This window comes from Rhamphochromis longiceps, linkage group LG17, assembly GCF_057381845.1.
Source record: "Rhamphochromis longiceps isolate RC_006_pf linkage group LG17, R_longiceps_female_GT1.1, whole genome shotgun sequence".
Lineage (NCBI taxonomy): Eukaryota > Metazoa > Chordata > Actinopteri > Cichliformes > Cichlidae > Rhamphochromis > Rhamphochromis longiceps.
Genome location: NC_140573.1, coordinates 23,268,338 through 23,296,129, shown reverse-complemented (window position 1 = coordinate 23,296,129; position 27,792 = coordinate 23,268,338). Strand labels below are relative to the sequence as shown.

The window sequence follows — 27,792 nt, the reverse complement described above, 5'->3', positions numbered from 1 at the left end:
ATCTTTAACCAGAGACACAGATGACCTGACAGACCTCCACGCTGAGGGACGCATGGCGGTTTTTAACTTGCTCATACGTGTATTTGCACAGGGTCAGCGCCAAAACCACTCGCACACTCTTTGGTGTGAGCGTGCAAACACATGGCAGACATACACTGAAGGCTAATGAGAAACGTAAGAGCTCTAGAGGTCTCTGTTTTAATGAGAAGGCCACGGCTCTGTCTCACCTCTGCTGGTAAACAGCAACAATCACAACAACTCACTGAACTCATCCCACAGTGTGTGTGTGTGTCTGTTTGTGCATGTAACTTAACTAACTTTGCTATGAAGCCCTTCTATTCCACATTTGCCAAGCTCCGGGCGCTTGTTAGCGTACTGTCAAATTCCTTCATGAATACACAACCTCAGGCATATGCACACACACACACAGATGCTCACAGCCAAATCAAATCTCAGCTGGCCAGACTGATGTTGAACGCTTTTAACGCAGCTGTCGTTGGCTAGTCTTTCTGCACACGCTAAGTCATGAATACCCAAATGCATAAGGCTTTGTGGAGTGTGTGAGTGTGTGTGTGTGTGCAAAATCAAGGTGGGAGGGATCAGTGACACTGCAGTTAGCATTAGCCTCCTTTGCCATTCCCACCGCATGCCTGTCAGCCTGCGCTTAGCTTAGCGTCTTCATCTGCAGAGGATTAGCATGCAGCACTAGCCGGCACTATGAGCTGAGTCTCCCTCTCTGATTAGGCGTGATGCATTTGAATCCTCCACGGGGAGAGAGGACGGCACGCACTCCGCCGCTTGGCATATCGGCTCATTGTATTAAGCGGTGTGTGTGCGGGGTGTTAAGCAGATGTTTAGTGAATGCAGCTTATTCGAGAGAGAGAGAGAGAGAGAGAGAGAGAGAGAGAGGGCTCATTTTAAACAGCAAGTCCGCAGCAGCAGCAGAAAGGAAGCGTTGACACAGCAGGGCGCCGTCCACTTTGAATTTTTGTATTGTTCTGTCCCGAGTTCAACTTTAACTCACAGAGACGTACCTGAATTATATTACACCACTTCAGTGGTTTTCAAATGAATACAAGTTGTTTTGTAGGAAAGCTTTCTGTAGTGATAAAAACTAGTACACCTCTTCACTGTTGCTCTGATGCCACACTGCATGCCCAACAGCGTGCAAACAACTGAACTTAGAAACAAAACAGTCACATGTGTGTTTCAGTGAAACAGCTAACGGCATTAACCATCTGCCTCCACCCTTTTGTAATGGTTTCCATTGTAACTTATTATTATTTGGGCCCAGCAGCAACATGCTGGACTTTCCAGTTCAACTCAAAGTTATTCAGTAAGTCAAAGCTCTTGGCAGGCTAACTGATTGAGAAAAAAACATGTTCTGAGTTTGAATTTACTTCTGACTAATAAATCCTCACTTTTATCTAGCATTTTTAACTGTTTATTCACACTTGTAACTAACAGTTTTGACTACCAGTTGTAGAATGACAGCAGCTAGAACTTGAGCTTTTTTTGCTCAGAGTTTCAGCTAGCTATACGAATCATGTCAAGAGAGCAGTTTAGCTAACGACTTCAACTGCTTACCTAAAGGGAATCATTTTTGACTGTTGCAATCATTTAAACGTTCCCATTTGCTGCCTCTTTGTACTTTTTATCCATAACTTTTAGTTTAGTTAACTCTTTTGTGCAGCAGATGTATTTATGATGTTTTTTAGATTACTTGAAACTAGTCTTTGAAACTGGTCCAGAAGTACTTCTTGGCATTTCCAAAACACTGGCTGGGAATCACAGATTTATACAGCAGTTTTCTAGTCCTAACAGCATCAGTTATGTTAGTTTTTATGGTCCACAATCCTTGCTTACAACGTCACCCCATCTTTCTTAAAAACCGCATAGTAGCATATCACCCCAATAGACCACTTTGTTTATTAATCTCTGGCAGAGATCCGCAGTGTCATACCCAACCGGTCATGGCAGATGGCTGCCCTTCCCTGATCATGGTTCTACCTGAGGCTTCTTCCTGTTAAAAGGGAGTTTTTCCTTCCCATTGTTGCCTAGTGCTTGCTCATAGGTGGTCCTCTGATTGTTGAGGTTTTTTCTCATATTATTGCAGGGTCGGTGTCTTTCATAGGCCTGTGTAAAGTTTCTATGTGGAAGTATTTCTTGGCATCATTGGCATTCTGGAGCAACATTTTATCACATGGGGCATGTCGGCCTGATGTTTGTCTTAATTGGAAATCCTTGACATGCAAAATGTCACTCACCTCTTGGATTAATCCTGTAGTCATCTTGCTTTGGTTTCAGCACAGAGGGCCGTCTTTCTTGAGAAATTTTTAAAAACCTGTGGGACAGAAGTGATCACCCTGTTTGTGAGTATTCTGTTATGGAAATCGGCAGTTAGTGTGTCTCGAGCCTCCAGGGAGCATCGGAGGTATTGCACAAGTCTGTTCAGGCCTTTCCGAGAAGAGAGTGCAATGCACCAAGTCCCCTGGGTGCTCATTATGGAAAACTGTGGTTGAAAAACAGGCCAAAACACTACACACATACACATACAAGCCAGATGTAGACTCATGTCTTGCATGGTTCTGTCATTTAATTAATAACAGCGTGTGTCAGTGGGTCGAGTTGTGTGACTTTATCAATATTTTAACAATACGTAGTCCTAACTTGAGCTTTTGCACCCACGCAAGGGGAACAAAAACAGCAAAGCAAACAAAAAGCTTGTGCCTGTCTTTATTGCTGATACTATAGCTATAGCTGATAGTCTACAATAGGCAATATCACCTCTATCTGTCTATAAGTTCTTGTGCGTTGCTGTTCCACTTGAAATATAAATGGTAAAAACAAGTTTCACAGTTTGTGACGAATAAGATGATTTGATACGAATGATGTAAATCCTCAGAGGAAACAGACTGAAGTCTAAGAAGGGAAGGAAAAAAGCAAAAGACACAGAGGCACAGATGGAGGGTGGGATGAACAGGAGGGCGACAGAGAGAAAATGAAAGAAGGTGAGAAAAATAGAGAGGTGGGTGGTAGACGGCTCCTCCGGCACCCTTGGGTGGCGTTTGCTGTCTGTGTGTATGAGTGTATGTGCGTGCGTGCCGCAGATGAGTAATGGCCTCTGACGTGCATGTCTCTCTTGTCTCGTCCTCCATCCGTTTCATCATTACATGCCATCAATCTCGCCATCTCTCAATCTCCCTGTCAGCTCCCTCTGTTCCCCTTCTCTTTTTCTATCTGCCTCTTTCCCTCGTCCCTTCTCGTCCTCCTCCTCTTCCCTTCCTCCTTAGACGGGCTTATTCTACACCGACTGCGAAGTCCTTGGGGTGTTTAACTCCTTACCGCCACTTCTTCTCCTTCCTCTTCGCTCAGCACTGAAGCATTGCTCTGTTTCTCACCTGAGCCCCAGTTTAATTTCACTGTGAGAGTGGCGCTCACGCACTCATGCACACACACTCAATCATTCACTCACCTAACACCTTCACACACACACACACACACACACGCTGACTCACCAACAAATACAGATATGCACGCACACATTCAGAAGAAGCTGTCAAGAGTAATGGTGTTTAGTGTAATTTACTGTACCGCCATTGTAGCCTCTGCTTTCTCAATAGGAATCATTATAGAGATTACATAATGGGGGTAATTTTTCTTCTGCTGTATACGGCACTGTGACGGCAGTACAAAGTGTTTTGGAGGCTGGAGAAACCCCGTTAGCTGTAGCTGGGAAGTAAATGGGTCCAGCGTAGCCTGGCTAAATCAGCGCCTGTTAGCCTCCCCCCTCACCCCCCCTTCAAATCCATGCCTATTACTCTTTAACAAACCTGAATGGATCCAGGGTATTGATCTGTTGACGAGGGAATGCTCTCTTTGTTCAAACGTACACGCTGAGAAAAGGAGAGAGCAGGAAGTGGAAAATTTGACACGGAGAGCTAATGCGCCACAGAAAATGTATATCAGGGGTGTCAAATATAACACCCGTGGGCCAGAATCGGGCCCGCAAAGACTCCAATCTATCCCATTACATGTCTTTGGAAAATGTGAAGGAGGACATAAATTTTGCACTTTTAACCTTGTTCTCACTGATAAAGATCTTCCCCATGGTCATTCATACTCTGCCAAAGTAATTAAGTTATAGATTTCTGTATTTTAAGCATTTACATCTCACAATTTAAGCCCAAAGAGTCATGCTGGCAGATTTAAAATGAGTTGTATGAAGACATAATGGTGCATTAGAGGCCCTGTAAAAGCTCGTTTTTATCGTTTTTAATCTGTGGCACCCGGCTGAAAATGTGTCTTTTAAGGATCAAACACCTTGTGTGGCTCTGAAAAGTTTTTTGCTCATTCATTCATTAAAAAAAAAAGTAGCCAGATTGGATTCACAGCAGTTGCAATGGATTCCAATTAAGATCAAGTGGGACTGCAAGGACTGATATCAAACAGCATAAACAGCCTTTCAAAAACCACTAGATTCAACTGTTTTGATATGAATGGTTTGAATCATTTGTTGGGGAGGTGCCTGTGCAGCAAGCAGATCAGCATGAATGTCAGTGCTTATGAGAACCTTTCGTTTCAGCCCCGCTGGTTCTCCGTGCACTCTTGAAATCAAGATGCGGGCTGAAGCATTCAGACAGTAACTCCTGAAAGAAACAACCAATTAAAAGAAAGAACAGAGCATTTTATTAACATTACGCCTCACTGTGCTTGTCACCGTGAAAGAGAACCACGCAGGGGGACGGGTGATGCGAAGACAGTGTTGCTAGACAACTTGCTAGGTTACTGTAAATGCAATAAAAGCTTCCCAACAAGTGTTACATCCCGTGTGACATCAGCATCAAACATCTGAGCTGATATCTGCTATTTTTAAACTCACCTACAGTAAAGATCTACTCTGTGGTATGATTTTTTTTTAATCTCTTGAGTACTCAACATGTCTGGTTGCAAATGGTCTGAGATGCTGGTGCTCTAGTATGAATGTCACCTTTAAAGATTGTGTGCATTCATGTTAAGTAGCACCAAACACAACCGCCCTCCATGTTATTTATGTCAGCAGAACTACTGTCAGGACTCAGTGTGTGACTCAGGCTGCAATTCTACTTCCCAGATGAGCGTTTCAAGACTGACAAGCAAGTAAAAGTGTGCTGACTGTAAGTCAGTCACAAAAGATCGCAATCAAATTAAAAGTTACATGAGTTTTACTGCCCCAGGTCACAGATATAGCCGTAGCTGTAGCTCAGATGAGTCAAAAAGGTTTAAGAGACACGTGGTTCACGTTAGCATTTAAGACTGAAGTCAGCTTCTGGTTTGTGTTTCAGGGCGACTCGAGCCATCGCCGTGCTTCAGACATTTGCTGGACGACGGCTGTCGGTCGCTAGCCTGATCGGGGTTTTTAACAACGCAAACGCGAATCTTTAGTGATTTTAATCTGCGAACATCAGTTATTAAATTTGCGAGCCTTTTCACAGTCGATTAAAAGTCTCTCGGAGAGTCCCTGGCTGTGCGCAAGAATTCAATTTGCACATTTGAAAGGGTGCAACAAAAAAAAGTAATTCAAGGATTATAGCAAATTAATGTTACCACGTAGCACGGCAAAGTCATCATATCACTTCTTAAATGAGTAATAAATAATGTGTAATAGTGCCAGGTTCCCTTATGATGGAGTAATTGACTCTCCTCTGTGGTGCTCCGAGGTCATTACCTCCCCAGTGATGATTCATGTGTTCTCTAATTGCTCTGACATCATCCATGTTGGATACACACAGTATCTCTTATAACACACACACACACATGCTCGTTTCATCATTTGGCTCAGCAGCAGCCGAGGCTGCCAATATTGTATTTACATTAAATGTGGATAATTTGATAGACCCTGCATGAGAAGAAGTTTGCTCCAGCATCAATATGGCTGCACAGGTGTCTAACCTTGACTACTTACCCAGCATGGCTATTCATAGGCCATTAATTAGAGCAGGATCCTGCTAATTAACACACAGGCACATTTGCTTTCTCTGTGACACGCGCACACTCACACTCACTCTTCTCCTTTCCCCCTGCACTCCACTCTCTTCACGTTTGAGTTCCATTTAATGCGCCCTGTTTGATTTGCCCTACTAAAGTAATGAGTTTGGAAAGCAGACAAAAATTCTGAAGTGTGTTTTGGAGGAGCCTCAGGATAATTTGAAGTTCTGGGGCTGGGAGTAGAAGTAGGGTCGCTCGCTTACATCCACAGCTGTACACATTTGCGCGCACGCAAGCACGGAAATACACCCCCGCACGCCGTCGCTTGTCTCGTGTATTATGTGTGTGTGTGTGTTTCCACAGCTGAATGAGAGGTTTTTTACGCATTTTAAATGTTCTTTAGAGGAGCCGAGCAAAACAAAATCTGAGAAATCTGAGAAAATAATACATTTTTCTTTTTTTTGTTCCCCGTAGTATTTCATTCAGAAAGAAAGTAGCAGTTGTGTTTTTGCTTGTAATGAGCAATTGTTGGTTATACAAAGTGGCTCTCGGTATCTCTTGCGAGGACTTGTTTGTTAGGTTTTCAAAAATCCAGGCTTTTAGAGCGAGTCCAATTCAATTGAAATCACATCGAGTGTCACTTCTTGTCAAAAATGGCTCAAATCAGGTCTGGACTTTTCTTGAGTACATTCTCTTGAATGGCCAGCAGGGGGCAATTTTACTGACTCCAGTCTGAGTGTATAGAAGTCTGTGGGAAACTGATTCTACGTCTCACTTCATTTATGGCTTTAGTAAATCATTTCCCAGTGAGTTTTCGATCCCAGTTGCTTCTTTCAAGTCTGTTCAATAGAGCGTGTAATTCAATTTGTTCATTATGATTACATGTAGAGTAGAATAGATGATGAAGCAGGGTATGCTTTGACTGACAAGCCAAGAAAATAATCAACCGAAGCCTACAAATAAGACTTTGGTGGCATCACGGTGGCTACGTCTGTCTTTCATATCCTGTGTATGGCAGAGTGACCAAGCCATTCTCAAGTAAACAAGTTTAGTTTTTCACTATTCAGTTATGAAAAACATAAACAAAGTCAAATTTTAAGTCTCAAACCTCAAATCAGTTTTAAGGCGAACTCTCGTCAGATAAAATTTACATCAAGTCACAAATTCTTTCAACCTCAAGTCCAGAAATGAATCCCCATCAGTAAAAAGCTATTCACATCAACTGGCCTCATAAAACTGATTATTAAAAAGGTTTTCCATGCTATCTTTATATACCCATCCATTTCATGCCAATTATCCACTCCAGGGTCACAAGTTTTGGTGGAGCCTAACCAAGCTGTCATAGGTAGATTCTGGACAGGTTGCCAGTCGATCGCAGGCCTCTCCAACTAGTTCCCTGATCTCCAAAACTAGTCCTCAGACATTTGCACTGAGTCTTCACACGTTGCAATTAGTCCATCTGTTTAAGTATCCGTCTTTTTAGAAGAGTGGAGGATGGGGAGAGCTGGTGCCTCTCTTAGCTGTCATAGGACAAGAGGCAGGGAACATCTATCATTCACACTGACATTCTTACTTGCATCCAGTTTAGTCACCACTTAACCTAACGTGCATGTGTTTGGACTGTGGGAGGAAGCTGGAGACAACCAGACAGTGGATTTGAGCCCAGGACCCTTCTAGCAGTGCTAACCTCTGTGCTGCTGTCTTTATTCTTTCTATTTGACCTGACCTATTTGTCCTGAGATTTTAGCACCAACATAAAAAAAACAAGTTTCAAGCCTTCAGTCATGTGACATACAACTAGCAAAGTGTCTACCTGAATAAAGTTTTAATTTGACAAGTGTATGTCAGATATTTGGAAATGACAGCGGTTACATGTTTAACCTGTAAACGGTGTGCAGTATTTGGACAGGATTAACTGTGTTGCTAGATTATTTAAGCGGTAGAAGAAGCTTATTTGGAACAGGTCAAAAGATAAAGACCCCCTCTGCATTAGGAGATAAAGAAGGGTTGAGTAGATTAGGCCTAATAAAACACAACAGCCCCCTCCTGCACAACTGAATCTTTGTTGTCTAAACAATAACAGCTGTGACTGTGGAGTACATAAATAGCTCTGCAGCATTTTCACATCTTTACCTCGTGCCAAAAAATTTTTGCCAGTTACATTACAAGCACTTAGAAGCTGGAACAGCGCAGACACACGTTTTTCCTCATGTGGTTCACATGGAAACGTGCAACCCGGCATCCACTCAGGCTGCAAGGTGCTGTCATCTCCACACTATCCGGACAGAGGACAGCCCTGCCGGGCCCTGCAAACCTGCACAGTTTCAAACATCAAGTGAAAAATTACGTTAGAACAAATGATAGATTTGGCGAGTCTGGATCCAAGCCAGGGGGAGGTTTAGTTTTGACATAGGATGCAGATTAGCCTTCCTCCTCGTCCTCCTCCCCCTCTTCTCATTCCTCGTCAGCATTCAGACCTCATCGCGAACCAGTGCAACTCGTTGGCGTCTGTTAGCCTGAAGGAAGAGAGAGAGAGACAGACAAACAAGGATGAAGTGAGAAAAAGTAGATGATGGGTTAGGACTGAACAGCAGGGTGAGTGAGGCAGAAGAGCCGGAGAGGGAGGGAGACAGGGAGAGATGGTTCATTAAACATTTAGAGGGATGGCGAGCAGACAGGCCTCTCGATTTCTCTCCTTTTACTGTTTGGGAGATAGGAGATTGAATGTAGGCCTGTGCACTGACATACACCTCTGTTAGCGCTTTGTCTGTTCATGTGTATGCGCATACATCTCCGTGTGAGTTTTCTGTCACACTGAAATTCCCACTTGTCCCTGCAGGTATAGATAATGGCTTGGAAATGTAACTGCACGACCCTAAATAAGGCAGTCCCAGTCATGCTGTAACACTGTGCTTAATCTCTATATCAAAATACACACACGTACACATGCTAAGACAAACACCCAGGGTAATGCAATTCCAAGGTTAGCCAAAGAAATTATGTGTTAGTCGGGCTTACCCGTGGCGTATCTGCCTCTCCATATGAACTGGAGTGTATTTACCCTTGTACACACCTCTGTGTATTGTCCCATTTAGCATGGTTCCCATCATGCATCCTAATGGCCCCAGAGAGCCGGGGAGTCTCTGCTGTCTGTTATTAGTGAGCAGCACAGATCAATGGGCTCCGGAGCTGCAGCGCTAGCCTGTTAGCGCTTCCCCATTCAGACCCACTGAGCCGTGGCTAACACCGCAGTGAAAGTGTTTGCTAGTATAAAGTCTCCGAAGTGGGGAGGCACACCTGTACCCACCCTGCTTCTACAGATGTAAAGCTGAGCTCTAAAGCCAGTGAGAGGAGAAAGGACCACTGTAGATAGGAAATGAGAAAGCATACAAAGGGGCCTTTGATGTGCCAGTTTGGGTCCAGTGGGTGGGTATTAAAGGGCAGATTCACCCAATTTACCAAAAAAAGAGAAAAGGGAAAACATATTTTCTCACTTACTTCTAGTTCTACTTAGCCGTGCAGGTGGTTTTTTCAGGTTCACAGATATTTGTCTCTTAGACTTTAGCTGCCACAACAACACAAGAGGTAAAAGGAATTTCATTTGTCGGCCTCAAAGCATTGACAACTCGCATTCAAAAAAATGTAACGGCATCTCTCCAGAAGCATTGCCCTTTGTAATACACAGACACCGCTGTGGACTGTTTTCTTAGGGAAATTTGCTCCTGCAGAAAGCGTTTGCAATGAGCTTAAATAAAGATAAAAGCAATCTCTTTGTCTAGATACAGATAGAGCAAGCGAGCAAAATATTCAGTGTATTTTAGGTGAGCAACCCTTTGTTAGGGGCAGCATGGCGAAGCTGTGTTGAAGGCTGTCACCTCGCAGCAAAGTTTTCGATTTCAGGTCATAATAGTTTCATATCTATCACCGGTTGTTTTTTGAGGAAGTTCTTCGTCTGATTTGTTTTGGTTTATTTTGCTAAATTAGAGGTCTGGGTACTATTTAACTCAGTCAAAATCTATTTGTAAAGCCCAGCTGCTGAATAAGATCATGAGTTGAAGCCTCTTTCATTTTCTTAAGCTAGAGTGGAGAGTTGTGTGCGCATACAGATGGAGATTCCCATTCATATGATTGGCGCGTACGAACGCATCTTTTTATGACCAATGTAGAACAAAGCACCAGTGTGGAAGTCTCTATCCCGCTGTTCTCCTATACTGACGCAGGTCTCAAGACAGTCAGTGACTTAGTGGTGATCTCTGGTCGCAACAGGTTGGCAAGTGGCTGCTGAAGTTTGCTATTTCCATGTGAAATCAGCCACAAAGCAGGTGCGGCATCAGAAACTTTCTTGTGACTGCGTTTGTCACTAGCAGGTTGTCACAATCACTTGCATTTTTCAGGGAAGATGCCAACTTGTCTGCACAGTAAAGACAATTACCCTGAGACAGTATGTTAGGGTAATTGTAGATTTTCAGTGGATACAAATCTTTTTTGTGTTAGCCTTGGGAAAGGCTTGAATGGTCAAACTGAACCATTCAACTGAACTGTTCTGCAAACCACACTGCAACCACACCAAAGGTACAGCTGTGCCTCACGGGCTTGCCTAAAACTCAACTTGTCCCTGGAGCACAGATGAGTGTAATAGATAAAAAGTATACCAGTCCATGCTCCAGTTTAGATAACTGATGGGTGGATACCCTTCCTTGAACCGTCATAAGTTAACATCTTGCTCAGAAATGGCAAAGAACTTCAGATTTAACTTTGCAATGTTTTTGAAGTTTTCTGAATTCTACCTAATTATTTAGAATTTTTAGGACATTTACCAGATGGTTCAGCTTCACCACCTTATAAACCCACTCGACAGGTTGGTGGAGATCAAAACAGAGCTGAAAGGAGAGTGACTACTCTCTGTAAACGCAGGAAATAGTATGGTTAAAAACTGCATCATTTCGTTGGAACTGTTAATTTGCTTAGATTTGTTTTCTGCCCTCTAGTTGTCGAAAATAGCTCCACTTTACAGGCTGGATATTGAGTTGTCACTGAGTCATCCATCAGATATGATGGGTTTTGTTTGAGTTTTTTTATTGGTATTGTTGGCTTGATCAATACAGCGCTGGTTCTGTAAGAGAACAGTGCTAAATTAATTCAGTAGGGCACACATTTGTTTGATTTCTTCACAAATGTGTGTTGAAAGTGTTTTATTATCCCGATTAGTATCAGTATTATGTGGAAATGGTATTATTATTCTGTTAGTGTCTGCTGACAGCCTTACTGGTTTTTCATAGGCTTTTCAAAACTGATGCACAAAGAAAAAAGACTGTTTCCATGTGAACCACATGAGGAAAAAAAGAATGAAAAACAATTGGAAGAAAAACAGATTTAAAGATATCGAATATCAGAGCAGAATGTCAGCCAGATACTCACTCACTTTGGGGCCTTGCGAAGCAATGTCGCTCAGACCGTTTGTGTTGATTTGCACATGCACACTAACACACACACAAGTATAATTAGCCAATCCCTCTCCCTTTCCGTCAGCACATGTCAGCATATGGCTCCCTCCTCAGAGAGGCTGATGAACAGACTGATCAAGGTTTAATTTTGCCCTGGAGGTCCTGACCTGGAATGTAGGGCAGAAATAAGGGAAGGAAAGGAAAGGAAACCAAACCAAAGCAAAGGAAAGGAAAGGTTTTTTTTCCAAACAGCTGGAAGCCTGAACTCCTTCCTCCTGTTGACCGGCCTGATGCTGTTGCCTGGGTTGTTACTGTCAGACTCCTGCTCCTTGCATGGCACTGAACATAGAACCATATTGAGCCATCTGTTCCAGCGCTAATTGGTATGCATGACATTGTTTTTCCGACCCATAAAACCTAATGAAAATGAACACCCCACCCACCCTAATATCTGTTAATGCTATCACCCGCTTTCTCCCCCCGTCCCCCTCCAGCTCGAGCCCTCCTCCTTTACAACATTACAGGAATAATTACACTGTAGTGGGCATTAGCAGCAACTCTTGGTGAGGCACTTTCTGTCCAGGAGGCAGGTCCAAAGATTGGAGATCACCTGCTGTTCTCAGTGGAAACCTGTCAGCTGTCTGAGATCCAGCGCCCTCCCAACACCCCGTAAACTGGGTTCAGAGTGTGAATTGCCACAATTTTATTGAGTAAAGTGCTTGGAAACGCAGGGCTTTAATGTGCAAGTGATTTCCTCCTTAATACTGACGGTGCACTGAACGAATCACACAAGCAGAAAGAGACAGAAACGAGGGAGGAAAGGCTATAAAAAGCAAAAGAGGCAGTAAGTAGATGAATAATGTGAAAGTCCAATGAGTTATATGCACAAACATTACTAATTATTGAGCAATACCAAATCAAACCTGATCTGCTTACGTTATGAAATATAAAGTTAGGTAAAGTTAGGTATTATTTGACTAATGCTTTGCAGGAGATCTTAGTGAAGTGCAATGAAAACTATGTGCTGTTTCCTGGAATTATTTCATGAGTTTTGAACTGGAGAGTTGGTGACCTGACTGTATAAATGATTAAAAATAAAACAGGCTTTAGATAAGATGGATGTAGCCACTGTGACATCAACCTCTGGTTTTTGAAGTCTTGTCTCTTCAGGCTCTCCTGGGCTGGGACACTGAACCCCCTGTAAGAGGCCTGGTTCCAGGTCGTGACCACAGTAACCCTATACCAGGCAGGGGAAACTGGTCCCTAGGTTTTTTTTTCTCTGTCATGGGGGATCACTTGAAATTATTGCTTAAAGTTCCAAGTATTATGGATGACAGGCTGAGGGGTTCAATCAGTCGGGAGGGACTTACAGTGGAGCCGCTACTCCTCCACATTGAAAGGAGTCAGTTGAGATGGACACCTCCTGGGTGAGGAACCATGTCTTCTTTGTTTGTTTGTTTCTTAAATTGAAGTGGAATAAAACCAGGATAAGGATAACCAGGATCCCTAATTTCCTTCGGGATTAATAAAGTATTCTGATTCTGATTAAGAGGAAAATCAAAGGAGTAAAGGGACTTGGCAAGCATATAGCTGTACAGCCTCAATACAGTTTGTGTGGGTTAATGTGACGTCAAACAGAAGAATGTGTTGTACATGTGGACAAAACACCCCAGTTGTATTTTGTGTTTAGTGGGAGCCTGAGGTCAAACACACAATCGCACTCAGTCACAACCGCCTTGAAATGATCTACGAGGGAAATTACAGCGCAAACAAGAGTTTACAGATGTGTCCTCGCAGAGAAAAGGAACTTCTCAGTGTTGGGGTTTTTTCTGGCCACACACACACCAACACAGAAAACATTGCCCTCCCATGCCAGCCAATAAATAGGTTTCCCCCGGCTGTCTCTCTCCACTGTGTTCAACTTCACTTTGCTTTTGCACCGAGCATCCTCTCCACTACTGCAAGAACTACTGCTCCTTCCCCTCTGAGGTCGTACGGGGTATATGTGTGTCTAATAATGGCTGATTAAAGTCTTAAAAGCAGTTTCACCTGGAATATGCTGAGTAAAAAAAAAAAACACACACACACCTTTTTGTTTTATTGACATCATATATGAAAATAGGATCCTCTCCACATGCTAATAGAGGTAACTGACAGGCTTTCATAACCTTTGTACTGCAAGCAGCGTAGAGGTTTGCTCACAATGGGACACAATTGTGCCAAAGCCAGTACAGCAAATGCACTCGTGTTGTTAAATCAGTGGTGGTTTGTTGCTGGCAAGTGCCCTGTTTTCTCTCCCGCCTGTCTCTGTTCCTGTTTGTCTCTGTCTGATGCCCTTTTTGTGCTTTTTCTTCTTTTTTTGTATTTACCCTGTGGTTTTCTGCTCTGTTGTCCCCTTTAGAGGTGTCACGACCAATGTGCATGAACACACCGGGGGGGATTTATTGTTCAAGCGGGGCACAGTGGTGGAGGTGTTGCATGTTGTACAAGCAGACAAGGATTTACTGTAAAACACACGCAAAAGCACTCAAGCACCTGTGAAGGCCCAGGTGACTTTTATTTTTCCGCCAGTTCCATCAGCTGAATTGAACCGGTACCAATCTGATATGATCCCCCACCACTATCACCATCAGCCCGTCCGCTATTTCTTCTGTTCGCTGGATCGGCATTGTTGGCCCGTTTTGCGGAGAAGCATTAGTCAAATGGGCCATCATCCCCGTCGGCGAATCAGATGATGACTTTTGGCAGAGTGCAGCCGCAGCGCGATGCCAGACAATCAGAGCCACTGCCATTTCATCACACGGTCGCACGCGGACGCACAGGCACGCACGCAGACTCACACCACAAACAAGCTGTTTCTCATTAAGCCCGCAAACATGAGAGATTGAGTGAGAGGGACGAGGGGTGATGACGGAAGGGAGACGAAGGGAGACGAAGGCTTTTTCCAGGGTGAGATAAGAGAGCTGGAAGAATGAGACGAGGGACACGGTGCAAATCCACCAAAGAGTCAAGGGTGAGGCACCTACCTACCTGACACCCAGAGCTTCCACCCCCCCAGATGCCCTCACCCCCTATGTCCATTGCTGTTCCCATGGCAACAAGATATAGGGAGGATGTGGGGTGAAGAAAAGAGGAAGTGTGCTAAAGATTAGGGTGGAATACTGCTGCTACTGCCTGGATTTGACCAATCTGGTGTTGAGGCTTTAAGACGCTCTAATTCCTTCCCCCCCTTCCTTTTTATCACGTGCACACACACACACGCACAGAAACTCCAGGTCAGACTGATGTGAGCTAGAAAGCATATTTTGAGGGAGAAAATTCCAGGAACTGCGTTGTTAAAGTAGAAAAAAAACAGAAGAAGAAGCGGTAAAAACTAAGTGCAGCTGTTTTTTGTTTTTTTCTCCAAAATATTGGCCCCAAAAATAGAAAAACATTAAGGCCACCACTCAGTGTTTGAGAATTTTCCCCGTGCGGGAATATTTTTATTTTTGTCTCTAGCAGATTGCCTCCCCATCTGTGTATTTGCGAGCTTGAAAACTTTGTGACCAGATGTGCATTAAAATTCATTTTGCTCATTCACGCTCCCACGAGGAAGAGCGTTATTGAATCCAGTGACCTTGTGACCTCTCCTACAGTGTAAGCAGGCAATATTTCTATTTATCTCTCAAAAGATACAAACTTATTGATTTTTCTTGTGTCTAGATGAAACTTGTACATCTTTACAAATGCTTGTGGTGGTTGGAAAACCTTTTGTATTGTCCATGATTAGGAGTTTACCATGGACAGAGGTTAAATCCATAGATGACTGTGGAGGCAGTATGTGCAAAAAGGACTATACCAAAGCTCATATCATTTTGTCAGATTTGGATGCAAATCCACCAGTTGCTAATCTACCTGCTTGCCAGCTGTTGTCAGTGAAAACCAAAAGCTAGAAAACATCTAGAGATCATGTGAAAAGGTGTGTTTAAAATCTTTCACTGAGCAAATTCAGCTTTGGAGCAGGTGCTTTAGGTTGTGAAGGAATGTATTTTAACCCAAACCCTCATCTTTACTTAACCCTAGGTCGTAGTTCAGCTCCACTCCTCCTCTGCATGTGACAGCGTTCATCACCTTGTTGTTTCTTCTCGCAAATTATAAAATAGCACTTTGAGTGTATGTGTGTGTGTGTGTGTGTGTGTGTATGGGAGGCAGTGGCACGGTGACTAATACACAGTTTAAGTTTCGTTGTGCAACTTAATTAACTTACACACATGCAGACAGGCTGTGAACAGTAGAATAATGTTTGCACTTTCTTTGAAAGGACCTCATTCATCCATAACATGTTCTTTCTTTATGAACCGTGAAGCATTTTTAAAAGAAGTTAAGGGGGGTAGAAAACTCAAGCTTGAATAGAGACGAAATAGAGTTATTCATATACCAATTTTGGGTGTACCTGCTGAGGCTTTCTTTTGGGTACTCAGCTGTGATACATTTACAGGCATTCTTATATGAGGCTCAGAGTGTGTGTGTGTGTGTGTGTTTGACTGGAAAATGCCTGAATTCAGGAGAATCAGACCTGTTCAAAAATTATTCTGACCTATATTTTCTTCCCAGCGCTGTTCTGTTCACACCGTTAGCTGCAAGGCGCTCGTGTGATGGGGTGGGGTGGTTGCTTGCATTACGTTTACATGAAAGCCGGTGAAAAGAAAAAGAAGGAAGAAGACAAGTGGCTACAGATTGGGTGCACGCTTCATTATCATTCTTTCTTCTTTTTGATTCATTCACTGCGTTTTTAAATCTGTTCATCTCTCGACATTCATAAATAACTTTTAAAGGCCATTTTGGCCAGATGTTTCACCAGATGAGATGACATCTTTCATAATGCTTTCCATTTCAGCCCTTAAAAGTAAAAGTCAGAGCTGGCTAAAAACGACACAGTGGCTGTCTGAATGTTTTGTATTTTTATGCTAATGACTTGCTGAGGTAGGAGAAATGAAGTGTTAACTTTAAGGCTTTTTAGCTTAACACATCCTGTTATTTGATCGGTCCGATTCCAAATGTTTGTGCTGATGGGAACATTATCTTGCTATATGTTCTTAAAAAGCTTATCTGACATGTTGCATAAATACACAGATATATTGCATGTGTTCATATACAAAGCTATGAAAAAGCCTTGATCCAGTCCTCATTTCTTTGTCTTTCTGGGAAAATCAGATATAGGTGGTGTGATTTATGCATATGTAAAAAGACATAGAAATCCAGTATATAAGAAAAAAAGAGGGTGTTGGCTCTCTTTTGTTCAATATTACTGGTGTTCCCAACCCACTGGCAGTGTGTTGGTGGATCATTTTCATGCTGAAAAATTAAGCTGTTGTCAGATCAGAACCTTTTTAGATGGTACTGGATGGTGCATCCACATCTAAATGTACTTTTCTGGGTTATAATTCCAACCGTTTTGACAATATCCCCAACACCACTTGCTGAACTGCATCCACAAACCATGACAGACCCTTAACATTGGTTATTTGCTAAGTTGTTTGTTATGCATAGGCAGAACACTTGTTCATCCCTTGAGTTAGGTGTCTTATGCTTAACTGTTTCATAGGTTAGTGTTTAGTGACTTGACAAGTAAAAACACCTGGACTGAAATTGAGTGAAAAACCAGCCAATGTCCAAAGAAATACTATGAAAGACCCCAGAAAGCCTGGAGAAGTATTGCTTCGACTGTTCTCATCATAAACCAAAAAATGTCATTGTCAGCCAGGCTCAAAGCCAAAAACTGACAAAAGCGATGAGTTTTTTAGCAGCGTTTAAGCATTTCCATTGCGGGGAAACTGTTTTATTTTTTCAGCCAAGCTTTTACTTTGTCATTTGTTTTCAAGTATTCATATCAAGGTAGCTTTATGTGCCACAGATCACACCGCATGAACTGCCACCTGCAGCACCCAACAAGGGAGCTTTAATTCCAAGAAAACAGTGTGGGCTCCTCCAGCGTTTTATACATGCAGGAAAATATGAGACATGAGAAACGAGCAGAATGAGACACATTTCACTTGTGTCCATGTGTGTCATGCATCAGTACGTTTACTTCACATTGTGAGTGTCTAAGTGTGCGTTTGTGTGTGTGTGAGTGTTAGAGCGTAGGTGTATGTGTGTCTTCCCTCATTATCCGGCGACGGCGTGCGGTAGCTCGTTAGCGCAGAGCTAGCTGAGCGTCAGGGCACCGGTGCAGCTTCATTAGGTACTGTGACATTTATCTGATCGTTTCCCTGCATCGCATGTACTGCCACGTCTCCATGGCAACCGCAAAATGCGTGCACACACATAAAGGCAATCATACAGTTTCATACAGACCGAGCACTTTCTGCTGCTTTCCTCCTCCCCGCTGCATAGAAACACTGATAATAAAAAATATTTATTATGAAACATGTAGCAGTGGCTGTTATCCCAGTGCTGTACTCAAGGTGGGTGGAATATTGCTTATTGTAAAGTTCAAGTGAATCACAGTCAATATCACACTCCCTCTTTTGGCTCGTACAGGGCCCCTGGGAGCCAGTTTACCTCGCTGTAAGTCACTTAGAGAAAACCTAAAAGTGTTCCAATAATAACACTGAATGCCATTCATTTAGTTTGAGTCACTAATCCGCCGTGCACTGACAAAATCAGTTACGGACTGGGATTCTGGAGGGAAAAATATGTGGCTCTTGTGTTGTTTGGTGAAGTTACTAATCTGCAGAAAACACTGAGGCTCATGAAGTGAATTGTGAGTGTGTTTCACTGGATGTGCGCGTATCTGCATGCACGTTATACGTACGTGTGCGCACACTGATGCACAGATGTTAGAATTCCAAGGTGCGTATGAGCGCTGTTCACTTGGGGCGAGTGTTGATGAAAGGAGCACATTTAAATGGCTGCAGTGATTTTGTAAATCTCATATTTCTAAGGATCTCCAAGTATGTTTACAAGTGTGCCTTCCTCACCTCATTTTAATGCAGAAGGCTGTGTGATGTGCTCATTGATGCTCAGTGTGTCCAATGGGGGAAAATGCACTCAGCAGAGCCAACTTCTCTTTCATTTTCAGGGATATAAAGAACATGAATAGAGCATCACTGTTCAAATGGGTTAGATGGTATCAGAGTTCAGGAGCTAATGATTATCTGTGGAACCCTACAGAGAAAGATCTACAAGCTTTGGGCCCCCATATATTAAACACATGGCAGGAGGCTAAGCAGGATGTTCCACTTGTCCTGCTCCCCAGCCACACTTCCCAGTTTCTTCCAAGGAGTTCCAGAGGTGTTCCCGGGTAAATAAGATGTATAATCTCTCCAGCTCATTCTGGATCTACCCGCTTAGGCCTGCGCAGAAACCATCCAAAGAGAGTCACCCAGGAAGCATCCCAACCAGATGCCCAAACCACATCAACTGACTTCTTTCGACACGTAGCAGCTTCACTCCAATACTTCTCCGAATGTCTGAGCCCTTCGCCCTGTCTCCGGAACCACAGAGGAAACCTCAACGTGAGCCTCAGCTCTCTTTTCACCACAACAGTCTTGTGCAACACCTGCATTACTGCTGATGAATCGTTAATAAGTTCCCAAGATACTTGAACTCACTTGCTTGAGGCAGCTTCTTTCCACCAACCCACAAGAACCATGGCCTCAGACTTGGAGACTCTCATTCCAGCTGACTCAGCTGCAGTAAATTTAATATCTTCATATGATGTTCATATGATATTCATAATTTCCTCACTCGGTTGAGGCAACTTGACCACTCCAGTGCATGCTGAAGGTCACATTCTCTTGAGGCCAATAGAACTACATCATTGGCAAAAAAGTATGGATGACGCATCCGCTCTCTGCTTTACTGGGGTTTCCTGGTCTGTTTTTAATCTTCAGACTTCCAATTTTATTGGGAGCCATGCTGTCTAAAGCTGTGATCCAGTCAGCCAGCTAGCAGTTAAACAGGAGTCACTAAGAGATGGAACTAACTAGTTAGTAGTGATTGAACTTAAGAATACAGGGTTACATTTTCAACACACAGTGCAGAGCTGGAATTTTTTTAAATAGAGGTGCAATTGAGAAAGAAAATGCCTGGAAACATCTGATCAAACACAAGCTTTTTAACTTGACAGGTCACATCTACAAAGTCTGTGTATTATTTGCTAGCATGCATGTGAGACGGGAAATATCTGCTTAATGCAGCCCAAGAGAGCCTCTATCGTGTTTGTTGCTTCTTCCCAGCTCTACCCAGACAGTCCATGTCTTAAACAAACTATCTCCTGCTGTGTACTGATCGTGGAGTCATTTCTTCCGAAAGTAGTATTATTGAATTGTCATGTAGCCCTTGATGTACCCCTTTCAGCGTCTTTCACGATTTCTGTCTGTTTGTGTTAAGTCATGTCAGAATCTGTCAAGGTGTGCACATCTGAGGAGATCTGATTGCCCGTGGTAGTATGTCTGTGTGTGTTTTCTAACATATTTGTAGGTGTGTCTTTGTGTATGTGCAGTAAGCTGACCTTGGTCCCCGCACTCCCTCTGGGGCGAAGAGGGGAACTGATGTTTCTCACTCTGCTTGTCAGCAAGATTAGTTCCCCTGTGGGACTGTTGCACACCCTGCAAACACACTGCCAATGAGAAGAAGTGTGTGACAGCTCGGCCTTTCCACGAACCCACTGGAGTGTGTGTACTTGTATGTGTGTGTGCTCCGATTGAGGGGTTACGGGAGTCAGAATGGATGTGTGTTTTAGAGCAGAAACAGAAGGGGAAAACAGCAGGGGGATCAGCGCAGCCAGCCTGAACCAGAGCCTGTGTGTGTATGCATGTGTGATATGTGTACATGCATGTGTGTATGGTTTCTGAGAGAGCACACGCTGAGCTCTTTGCTGTGCTTACTCTAGACCTGGCTCATCTGCATCCATCTCCTCCACCCTCTCCCTCTCTTTTACTCCTACTTTTACCTCCGTCACTTTCCGACTGTCTGTTTGGAGCACATTCCTATCTTGCTGCCTACTGAACTCCAGCTGTGAACAAGGCCAACAGAGGGGAGAGCAGGTGGTTAATGTAGTCCAGGTAGCTTATCGCTGTCACCATTTACTCTTTATCTGTGGAGGCAAAGATTGTTTTCCTTTTTCCTTCTACCTGTAAAATCCACAGCAAAGCAATATATTTTTAGGGTTTTTATTGCCAGTCTATTGCTGTGTGGCAACACTGTGTTTGGAGAAAAAATAGGAGAACTCAGAAAGTTAATGATTTGACTGTCATAAAGAACCTTAATTCTACATTGTATGTTTCTCATGATATAATAATCTGTTTATTTTCTGCCTGAATCCCTCCTGACTTCCAGAGAGCTCCACAATTTCTAAAATCAGTGCTTTGGTTCAACATGACCCCTAGCTGTACTGGTTCACTGTGGTGAAGAGAGAGGTGAGCCTAAAAGTGAAGCTGTCAGTTTACACAAGCTGTCATGGCCACGAGCTGTGAGTAGTAACTGAGGGATGTGGATATGATGATGGGTGTCTTGGCTCTCCCTTACAGATGGTTTGGTCATTTGGGTGGGGGTGTCAGAGTAGAGCTGCTGCTCCGACACATCGAAAGGAGGCAGTTGAGATGGTTCATCCTGGGTGAAGGGTTCTGGCATGTCCTAGGGTGTCTCTACAAGGTCTTTCAGGTTCCCCCAGGGACTGGGGCCCAGACAAGAGGAAGAAGATGGATGGATGGATGGATGGATGGATGGATGGATGGATGGATGGATGGATGGATGGATGGATGGATGGATGGATGGATGGATTGTGTCTAGATTCACAGCCATATATCAATTTTCTGCTGCTTCTCTGGGTCCAGGTCAAGAGGGCAGCAGCCTAAGCAGAGACATCTAGACCTCCCAATGCCCGATCCCCTCCTGCAACTCTTCTAGGCGTACACTGAACACTCCCAAGCCAGCAGTGAGGTGTAATCTGTTCAGCATGGCTTGACTCTGGCCCAGGGGCCTCTTCCTGGTAGGAGATGCCCAAAACGACTCACTTTGGAAGCTTCAAGGAGGCAGGCTAATTAGATACTCTAACCACCTCAACTACCTCCTGTCGATTTAGAGAAGTTCCAGCTCGAATGATCAAGCTCCTAACCCTCACCTGGGAGAGCCCAGACACCCTTCATCAGAAGCTCAGTTCCTCTACTTGCATCAGCAATTTAATTCTTTCGGTCACTATTTACAGCTCATGGCCATAGCTTAGATCAATCTGTAAATTCACAGCTTCGCTTTTAGGCTCAGCTCTCTCCTGACCGCGCAGGACAGTACATCTGAGTCCGTTCAACTACACATGCATTCATTTTTACAGTTGAATTTCCAAATTTCTTAGTATTCAGTTATATAGTTGAATTTAGAGTACTCGATGGCAGCCCTACATGTCCACAGCTTTTGGTTCTGTCTCATCTTTCTCATCACGTTAATATCTGGGTCACTGCTTTCAAAAGAAAAGCTCTTGCAATTTTCCAGCTCTTAATGACTAAAAGACTAACTTAGCAAATACCTGGTAAATGTAGTGGAACATTAAGCAGCTAAAAAACATTTTGTCTCCAGACAATAACAGCACTAAAGATAGCCTGAGTGCTGAACTTGATTTTAACTTGTCAATAACATGTTAAAAGCTTGTTCCCCACACCCCCAGAAATTATTGGATGACCTTTCTTGAACATTATTAGGAATCTTGAGGCCTTCTAACTGTTTTCTTGGCTATACTTTGGACTATATTCTGCTTCTAAACAGCTTCTTTAAATGTGCTTAAACCAGCCCTCCCACAAAGTAGATGTTTTAAGTCCAAATAAGTCACTTTCTGCAACCTGACTGTTAACTGTGTGTTCTACAAGTTAACAGCTGGAACCTGAGGGCACTGAAAAGAGAGAAACCACACGGATGAGTGGTGAATGGCTTGATGATAAACATTTCCAGCTTTTCTGTTGCATTTCCGTTTTGATTCATGCCCAAGTAAAGTGAAAAACACACATTAAATAAATGTTATCTTTCAGTATCTGAGCTAAGCTGGGTTCAGACATGCTACAGTCCTGGCAAGCACGTCTTGATAGCTCGCTTCTCATGTCACTGTTACCACTGAAGCCAATTATTGAATTTGCCAAAAATATGCTGAGAGAGGAGGTTTGAGGAGCTGTGAATGTATAATGAAGATGATGCATGAATAAATAAATAGCCATCATAAGGTTTTATGATCAATATAATGCAGCTGTAGTTTGGTCAAACAAGCCTGCTGTCTAATGTGAGTGCAAGGTGAGGGAATAGCAGCCCTCAGCACATGCTTCAAAGCCCTACCCAGACACTTTTTTTTTTAGCCGGGCTTAATACACACATACACATAGTGAGTGTAGATCAGCCCTCAGTCACAGCCCTGTGCTTCAGGGAGACCGGAGTGATGGAAGCAATAGTTAAGCCATTAAGGCAAACAATTGGCTCAAATTGAGAGGGAGGGAGAGAGAAAAGAAGAGCAAGAAGAGGGAAAGAGGGAGGGAGATGGAGAGTCTATGGCAGGAGTGGATCCACTCAACGACTTAATCCGAGCCCCAGGACACTCTCCTGCTAAGCTTCACACACTTTCACAAACATCTACACACACACACACACACACACACACACACACACACACACACACACACACACACACACACACACACACTATAAAGCTCTGCCTGCCTCCAATAACACCTTGTCAGTCTTGGCCACAGGGGCGATGGAAGAGCCGCTCATTCCTTTATAGTTAGCAGAGGCACCTACTTCCAACCACCTAAGGGAAAGACGGAGCGTGCAATCTACACAAGACAGCTCTGTGAGCATTCGTACACCTTATGGCTGCTGGTGTGAAGCTATTCATTGTCTTAGCAGGCAGAGTGAATGGTGGAAGGAGCACAGGGTGGACAGTGTCCTGGACGAGGGAGGCGATCCTCTGACACCGGCTATTGTATCGTCTCCCCCCTTGGCCTTGCTTAGTCCCCACGAGCCTCACATAAACAGCTAACAATGAGGGATTGTCTCCAGCCTATTCCCCCTCTTTCTGCTCTTTAGCTTTCACACACACATCAGCTTTGTGTGTGTGTGTCAGAGGGCGAAGGCATGATGTGCTGCAGTCTGAACCCAGCGACCACCGCAGCTTGTCCGATGCAGTCGTCTTCGCCGTTTATGTGGCTAAATATCAGCCGGTGATAGGGCCAGTCAGCTACTTGCTACCACCGCCGCCCTGCCGCCCCCCCCTGCCGTCAGCTACCACCCTTGGGGCTCGTGCAGTACCCAGGCCCGAGCGATTTATCGGACAGCTTAGCGAGGAGCGGTTATTGCCCAGAGGACTGTTAGCACGGGCTTGGCTCGTTGACTCCTTCTCCATTTCTGGCGTTTTATTTGACATGTCCTTTATGTCCTTTAAAGAATTGGGCGTTTCTGCCGAGCGCCTTGGCTCTTTCTGCAAAAGATGGATGGCCCGCGTTCAAAGGTCTGGATGTTTTCTTTCCTCTCCCTCAATCTCTCTCTTTCCCCCTCCCTCCTTCCTGCAACTCTTTCTCCTTTCGCTCTCGCTGAGCTTTATAGGGTGGTATTAGCGTTGTCAGCTAACCAAGCTCAGGATTTGGCTTTGTTTTGTTTTTGCCTCTTAAGATAATGCTTTTTCACTCTCCTGCTGAGAACAACAAAAGGAAGAGAAGAGCAATAAAACAGCACAGCCATTGACTTTGGTTTCATTAAACTGGTTTTCAGCCGTCTTCAATAGACCACAGGCCTTGATGGCGCTTGCGTGTATGTAAGAGGTTGTTTGCAGCCATGTGTGTGTGATTATCGTCAAAACACAGCCACACTTTGGCTCGTGCGTACTCAGGTGCCGCTCTCATCTCTGTCATGGCCTTACTGCTGAAAGGTGCTGAAAGTTATTCACCTTCATTGGTGCATAATTAAATAAATAAATAACAGAGAGAGGAGCCACGAGTGTGTTTTGTGACGATAAGTGTTGTTGCTCTGCAGTGAAAGGGCGGGAAAGCACTTCAACTCATTTTCGTATGCATTCCAGATGTGGAGATATATAAGCAGACCGATCGGCGTGTAAGCATCTGTGTCCTGTTAGAGGCGGCCTGGAGGTTTACTGTACTGGCTCTGCAGCCTAATCCCTCACACAAAACCTCGCATTACCACGCCGCACGCTGTTTACCCCGCATCCAGCGAGGCGTGCGAACACGCACAAACATTCACACATGCATCACGGCGCACATATATTCGCACAGAGTGTCTCCTCTGTCGGCTACAGCTCGGTCTTGTGTCGGCAAGTGCAGTGAAAAAAAAGACGTACTTTGTATGCTGCTTTTGCTGTTGCGCTGTAAAATAAAATCTGAGTTCACCTCAGTCCTTCAGTGTGGATTTACTGACATCCCATATAGATCCATCGCTACTAGTGATGGGTCGTTCGCGAACGAAATGGCTCTTAGAGCCGGCTCTTTGACGTGAACGACGCGAGCCGGCTCCTTATCGCGAGCCGTCACGTGGGTTTTTTTTTTTTTTTCTTTCTCTCAGCCTCTCTCTCGCACTTTTTTTCCGCTTCACTCTGCACGCGAGCCTTGTGCTTTACGCTGGGCAGAGGGGGGAGGGGCGGTAGTTACACTCAGTAGCACAGGAACAGAGCCAGAGAGAGAGAAAGAGAGGCAGGGACAACAACATTAGAAAGGTATAGTAATCATCCACAACTATTTTCGGTTGCAGATGATAAAGGATTGAGAAAGTTTATTCATGCAGGTCCATATGACAGAGAATATGCATGTTCTTTTAGTTTTCATATTATAATTTATATTTAATTGTGTTGTGGTTTGCAGTGTTTTGTGTTCTTTTCACTTTAAATTTGTGAAAGGAAAAAGCTGAAAATTTAAATAGTTAAAACTTGAAATGTGAATAGTTGATTTTTGTATTATATGATTTATTTATTACATTTTATGTGGAGTGAATAAATAAAAGTATATTTACGGTGGCCCCTAGAGACAAAGCACATACAAACTTCAAATCACGTACGAACTCTGAAGCATGTACAAACTCCAAAACACGTACAAACTCCAAAACACGTAAAAACTCCAAAAACACGTAAAAACACGTACAAACTCCGAAGCACGTAAAAACTCAGAAGCATATAAAAACTCAGAAGCACATAAAAACTCAAAACACGTACAAAAGACAACAGAAGTGCTCCAGGATGCTGGGCGCAGTGTTGAGCCTTTGTTATCTTGTGGCTACACAAGCCAGCAAGTACCAACGACCGGATTTGGTGTGTGGTAATAACAGGTAAATGAACTTTTTTTTAAATTATTTGAATATATATATGAGTGCCTGTGTATAAATATACAAACAATACACACATGCTTTCAATTGTGTAATTTAAGTGATCTAGTAGCTCTGCTTTGGAAGTTCAGTTCATGCTAGAAATGTGTTTTGGAGTTTGTACGTGTTTTGTCTCTAGGGGCCACCGCATATATTTATATATAAACATATATAAATAAAACCACTTGTTTTTACGTTAGTAATTCCTTTTGTGCATAATTTTATATTATTGTTAATAATAAATTAATTAAAGCAACAAAACAACCTGAAGAGCCGGTTCGGAGCCGAAAGAGCCGGCTCTTTTTAGTGAGCCGAACCGAAAGAGCCGGATCTCTAAAAAGAGCCGGAAATCCCATCACTAATCGCTACATCTCCGCTATCAAAAATCCACACTTAGCATCACAGTGAAATGTCAGTTTGCTGATGTGTCAGGTCAGTGTATATAAAAATTGCCGGCTTCGGGGATATCAGGCTGTAAAACCTAAATTGAAAGCTGTCTCGCCCCGCTGTAAGGAGCTGCGAAGGCACCCAAGAGAATTTTATTAGTGTGGCTCTCACTGAGTTTCAGTGTCCTTGTGACGTTTCTAAAGGCTGTTTTAGAGCCTTTTCCATAGTGTTATGAATGAAAACCTGGGAGGGCATTTTTTGAAGTTAAATTAATTTTTTGCACAATATTGGTTCCAAGGTTCTAATTTAAGATATTTTATTATTTCCTCCTTTTTCATGTGTGTGTCTGCTGAAAGCTCAGTATCTTCTCTTATAGTGGCTTTGAAATGCTTCAGAATTCATGATATTCTACTTTTACAGATGTTTAAGCTTTCAAATCACTTTAACCCATTAGGATCTTGGCCGTTTTATTCTATGTCTACTCTATTAGATACTGCAGTATGCAAAAACCAATATATATGTGTGCGGATGACTAGTTTAAAAAAAAACCCCACAAGGTTACAATACACTGGGCTGACTGAGAAAATCAGTTGTGAAGCTGAAAATCAAGGCAACAAAGACTGATTTTTATGCTGCTGCGTAAATTTTAGTTTCTGCTGAATTTTGGGGAGCAAATTTGAAACGTGTAATTGTGCTGTGTGCAGAAACGATACACTCAACCTTTAGGTTATTTATTTTAACACAAGGGAAATTTCCATGAGCAAGCCAGAGCACGGTTTGGATATTTGGTCTTTTGAAATTGAAACTGCGGGGTAACGCTGTTCTGCCAGTGAAAACTGCTTTTAAGTTTTCAAATTTAGCTTCAGGTCAAGTTTGTTTGTGTCTAAGTGTGTTTACGGGTGTGTAGTTTTAGTTCGAGATTCCTACGATAATCAAAAATATTAGGAAAATGCTTAAAAGCATTGTAGATCCAGTTTAAATCACATAACATGAACACAGAGACCCTGATTCTTAAGCTGTTAGTGATATTGGTTTGTCTGTGATGTTCTAATGTCCCGCCTTTTGTCTCTTCAACAGTAACGGCACGGCCGGAAAAATGAACGGGGCGCTGGAGCATTCGGACCAGCCAGACCCGGACGCCATCAAGATGTTTGTGGGCCAGATTCCACGCTCCTGGTCAGAGAAGGAGCTGAAGGAGCTATTCGAACCGTATGGAGCCGTCTACCAGATCAACATCCTCCGAGATCGCAGCCAGAACCCTCCACAGAGCAAAGGTACTAACCAACACGGTTACACAGTACTTAGAGGTGATGTGTTCATTCATTCATGTATGGTTGTCTGCTATAGTTTCTCTTCCTTCTTACCTATGTTTCTCTCCTTTCTTTCTCATGATGAAGAAAATAAATCATAAAAATATCAACAAACGTTTATGCAAATACAATGATACAGTAGCCTAAGTTATGATAATGAATCGAGGTACTTTGGTCCCTCTTCTTGGGGAGTCAAGTGCTCCTGTTTTGTCAAAGCTGCTGGTGTCTCAGAGATAAGCCCAAGGTGTCCTTTGGCCTTGGTGCCATGACTCAGGAGCCCTTGGCATCACATTAAAACCCACCAGAGTACAATTAAGCATCATTTTCAATGTTTTCAGTAGAGACAAATTAACAAAAAGATG

General features: G+C 43.3%; 1 protein-coding gene across 15 annotated transcripts in view; it reads left to right on the top strand.

The window, feature by feature from the left end:
- celf2 (cugbp, Elav-like family member 2) overlaps window positions 1-27,792 on the top strand; it is a 243,829-nt gene that overhangs the window by 117,213 nt on the left and 98,824 nt on the right. For 14 of the 15 annotated variants that reach the window (XM_085387809.1, XM_085387806.1, XM_085387808.1 and 11 more), the window contains one exon: window positions 27,198-27,394. In XM_085387809.1, the coding sequence (XP_085243935.1) occupies window positions 27,198-27,394 (197 nt within the window). Of the gene's footprint in view, window positions 1-23,143; window positions 23,878-27,197; window positions 27,395-27,792 lie in introns of those variants that run through there. The other variant, XM_085387810.1, reaches the window with a different exon arrangement.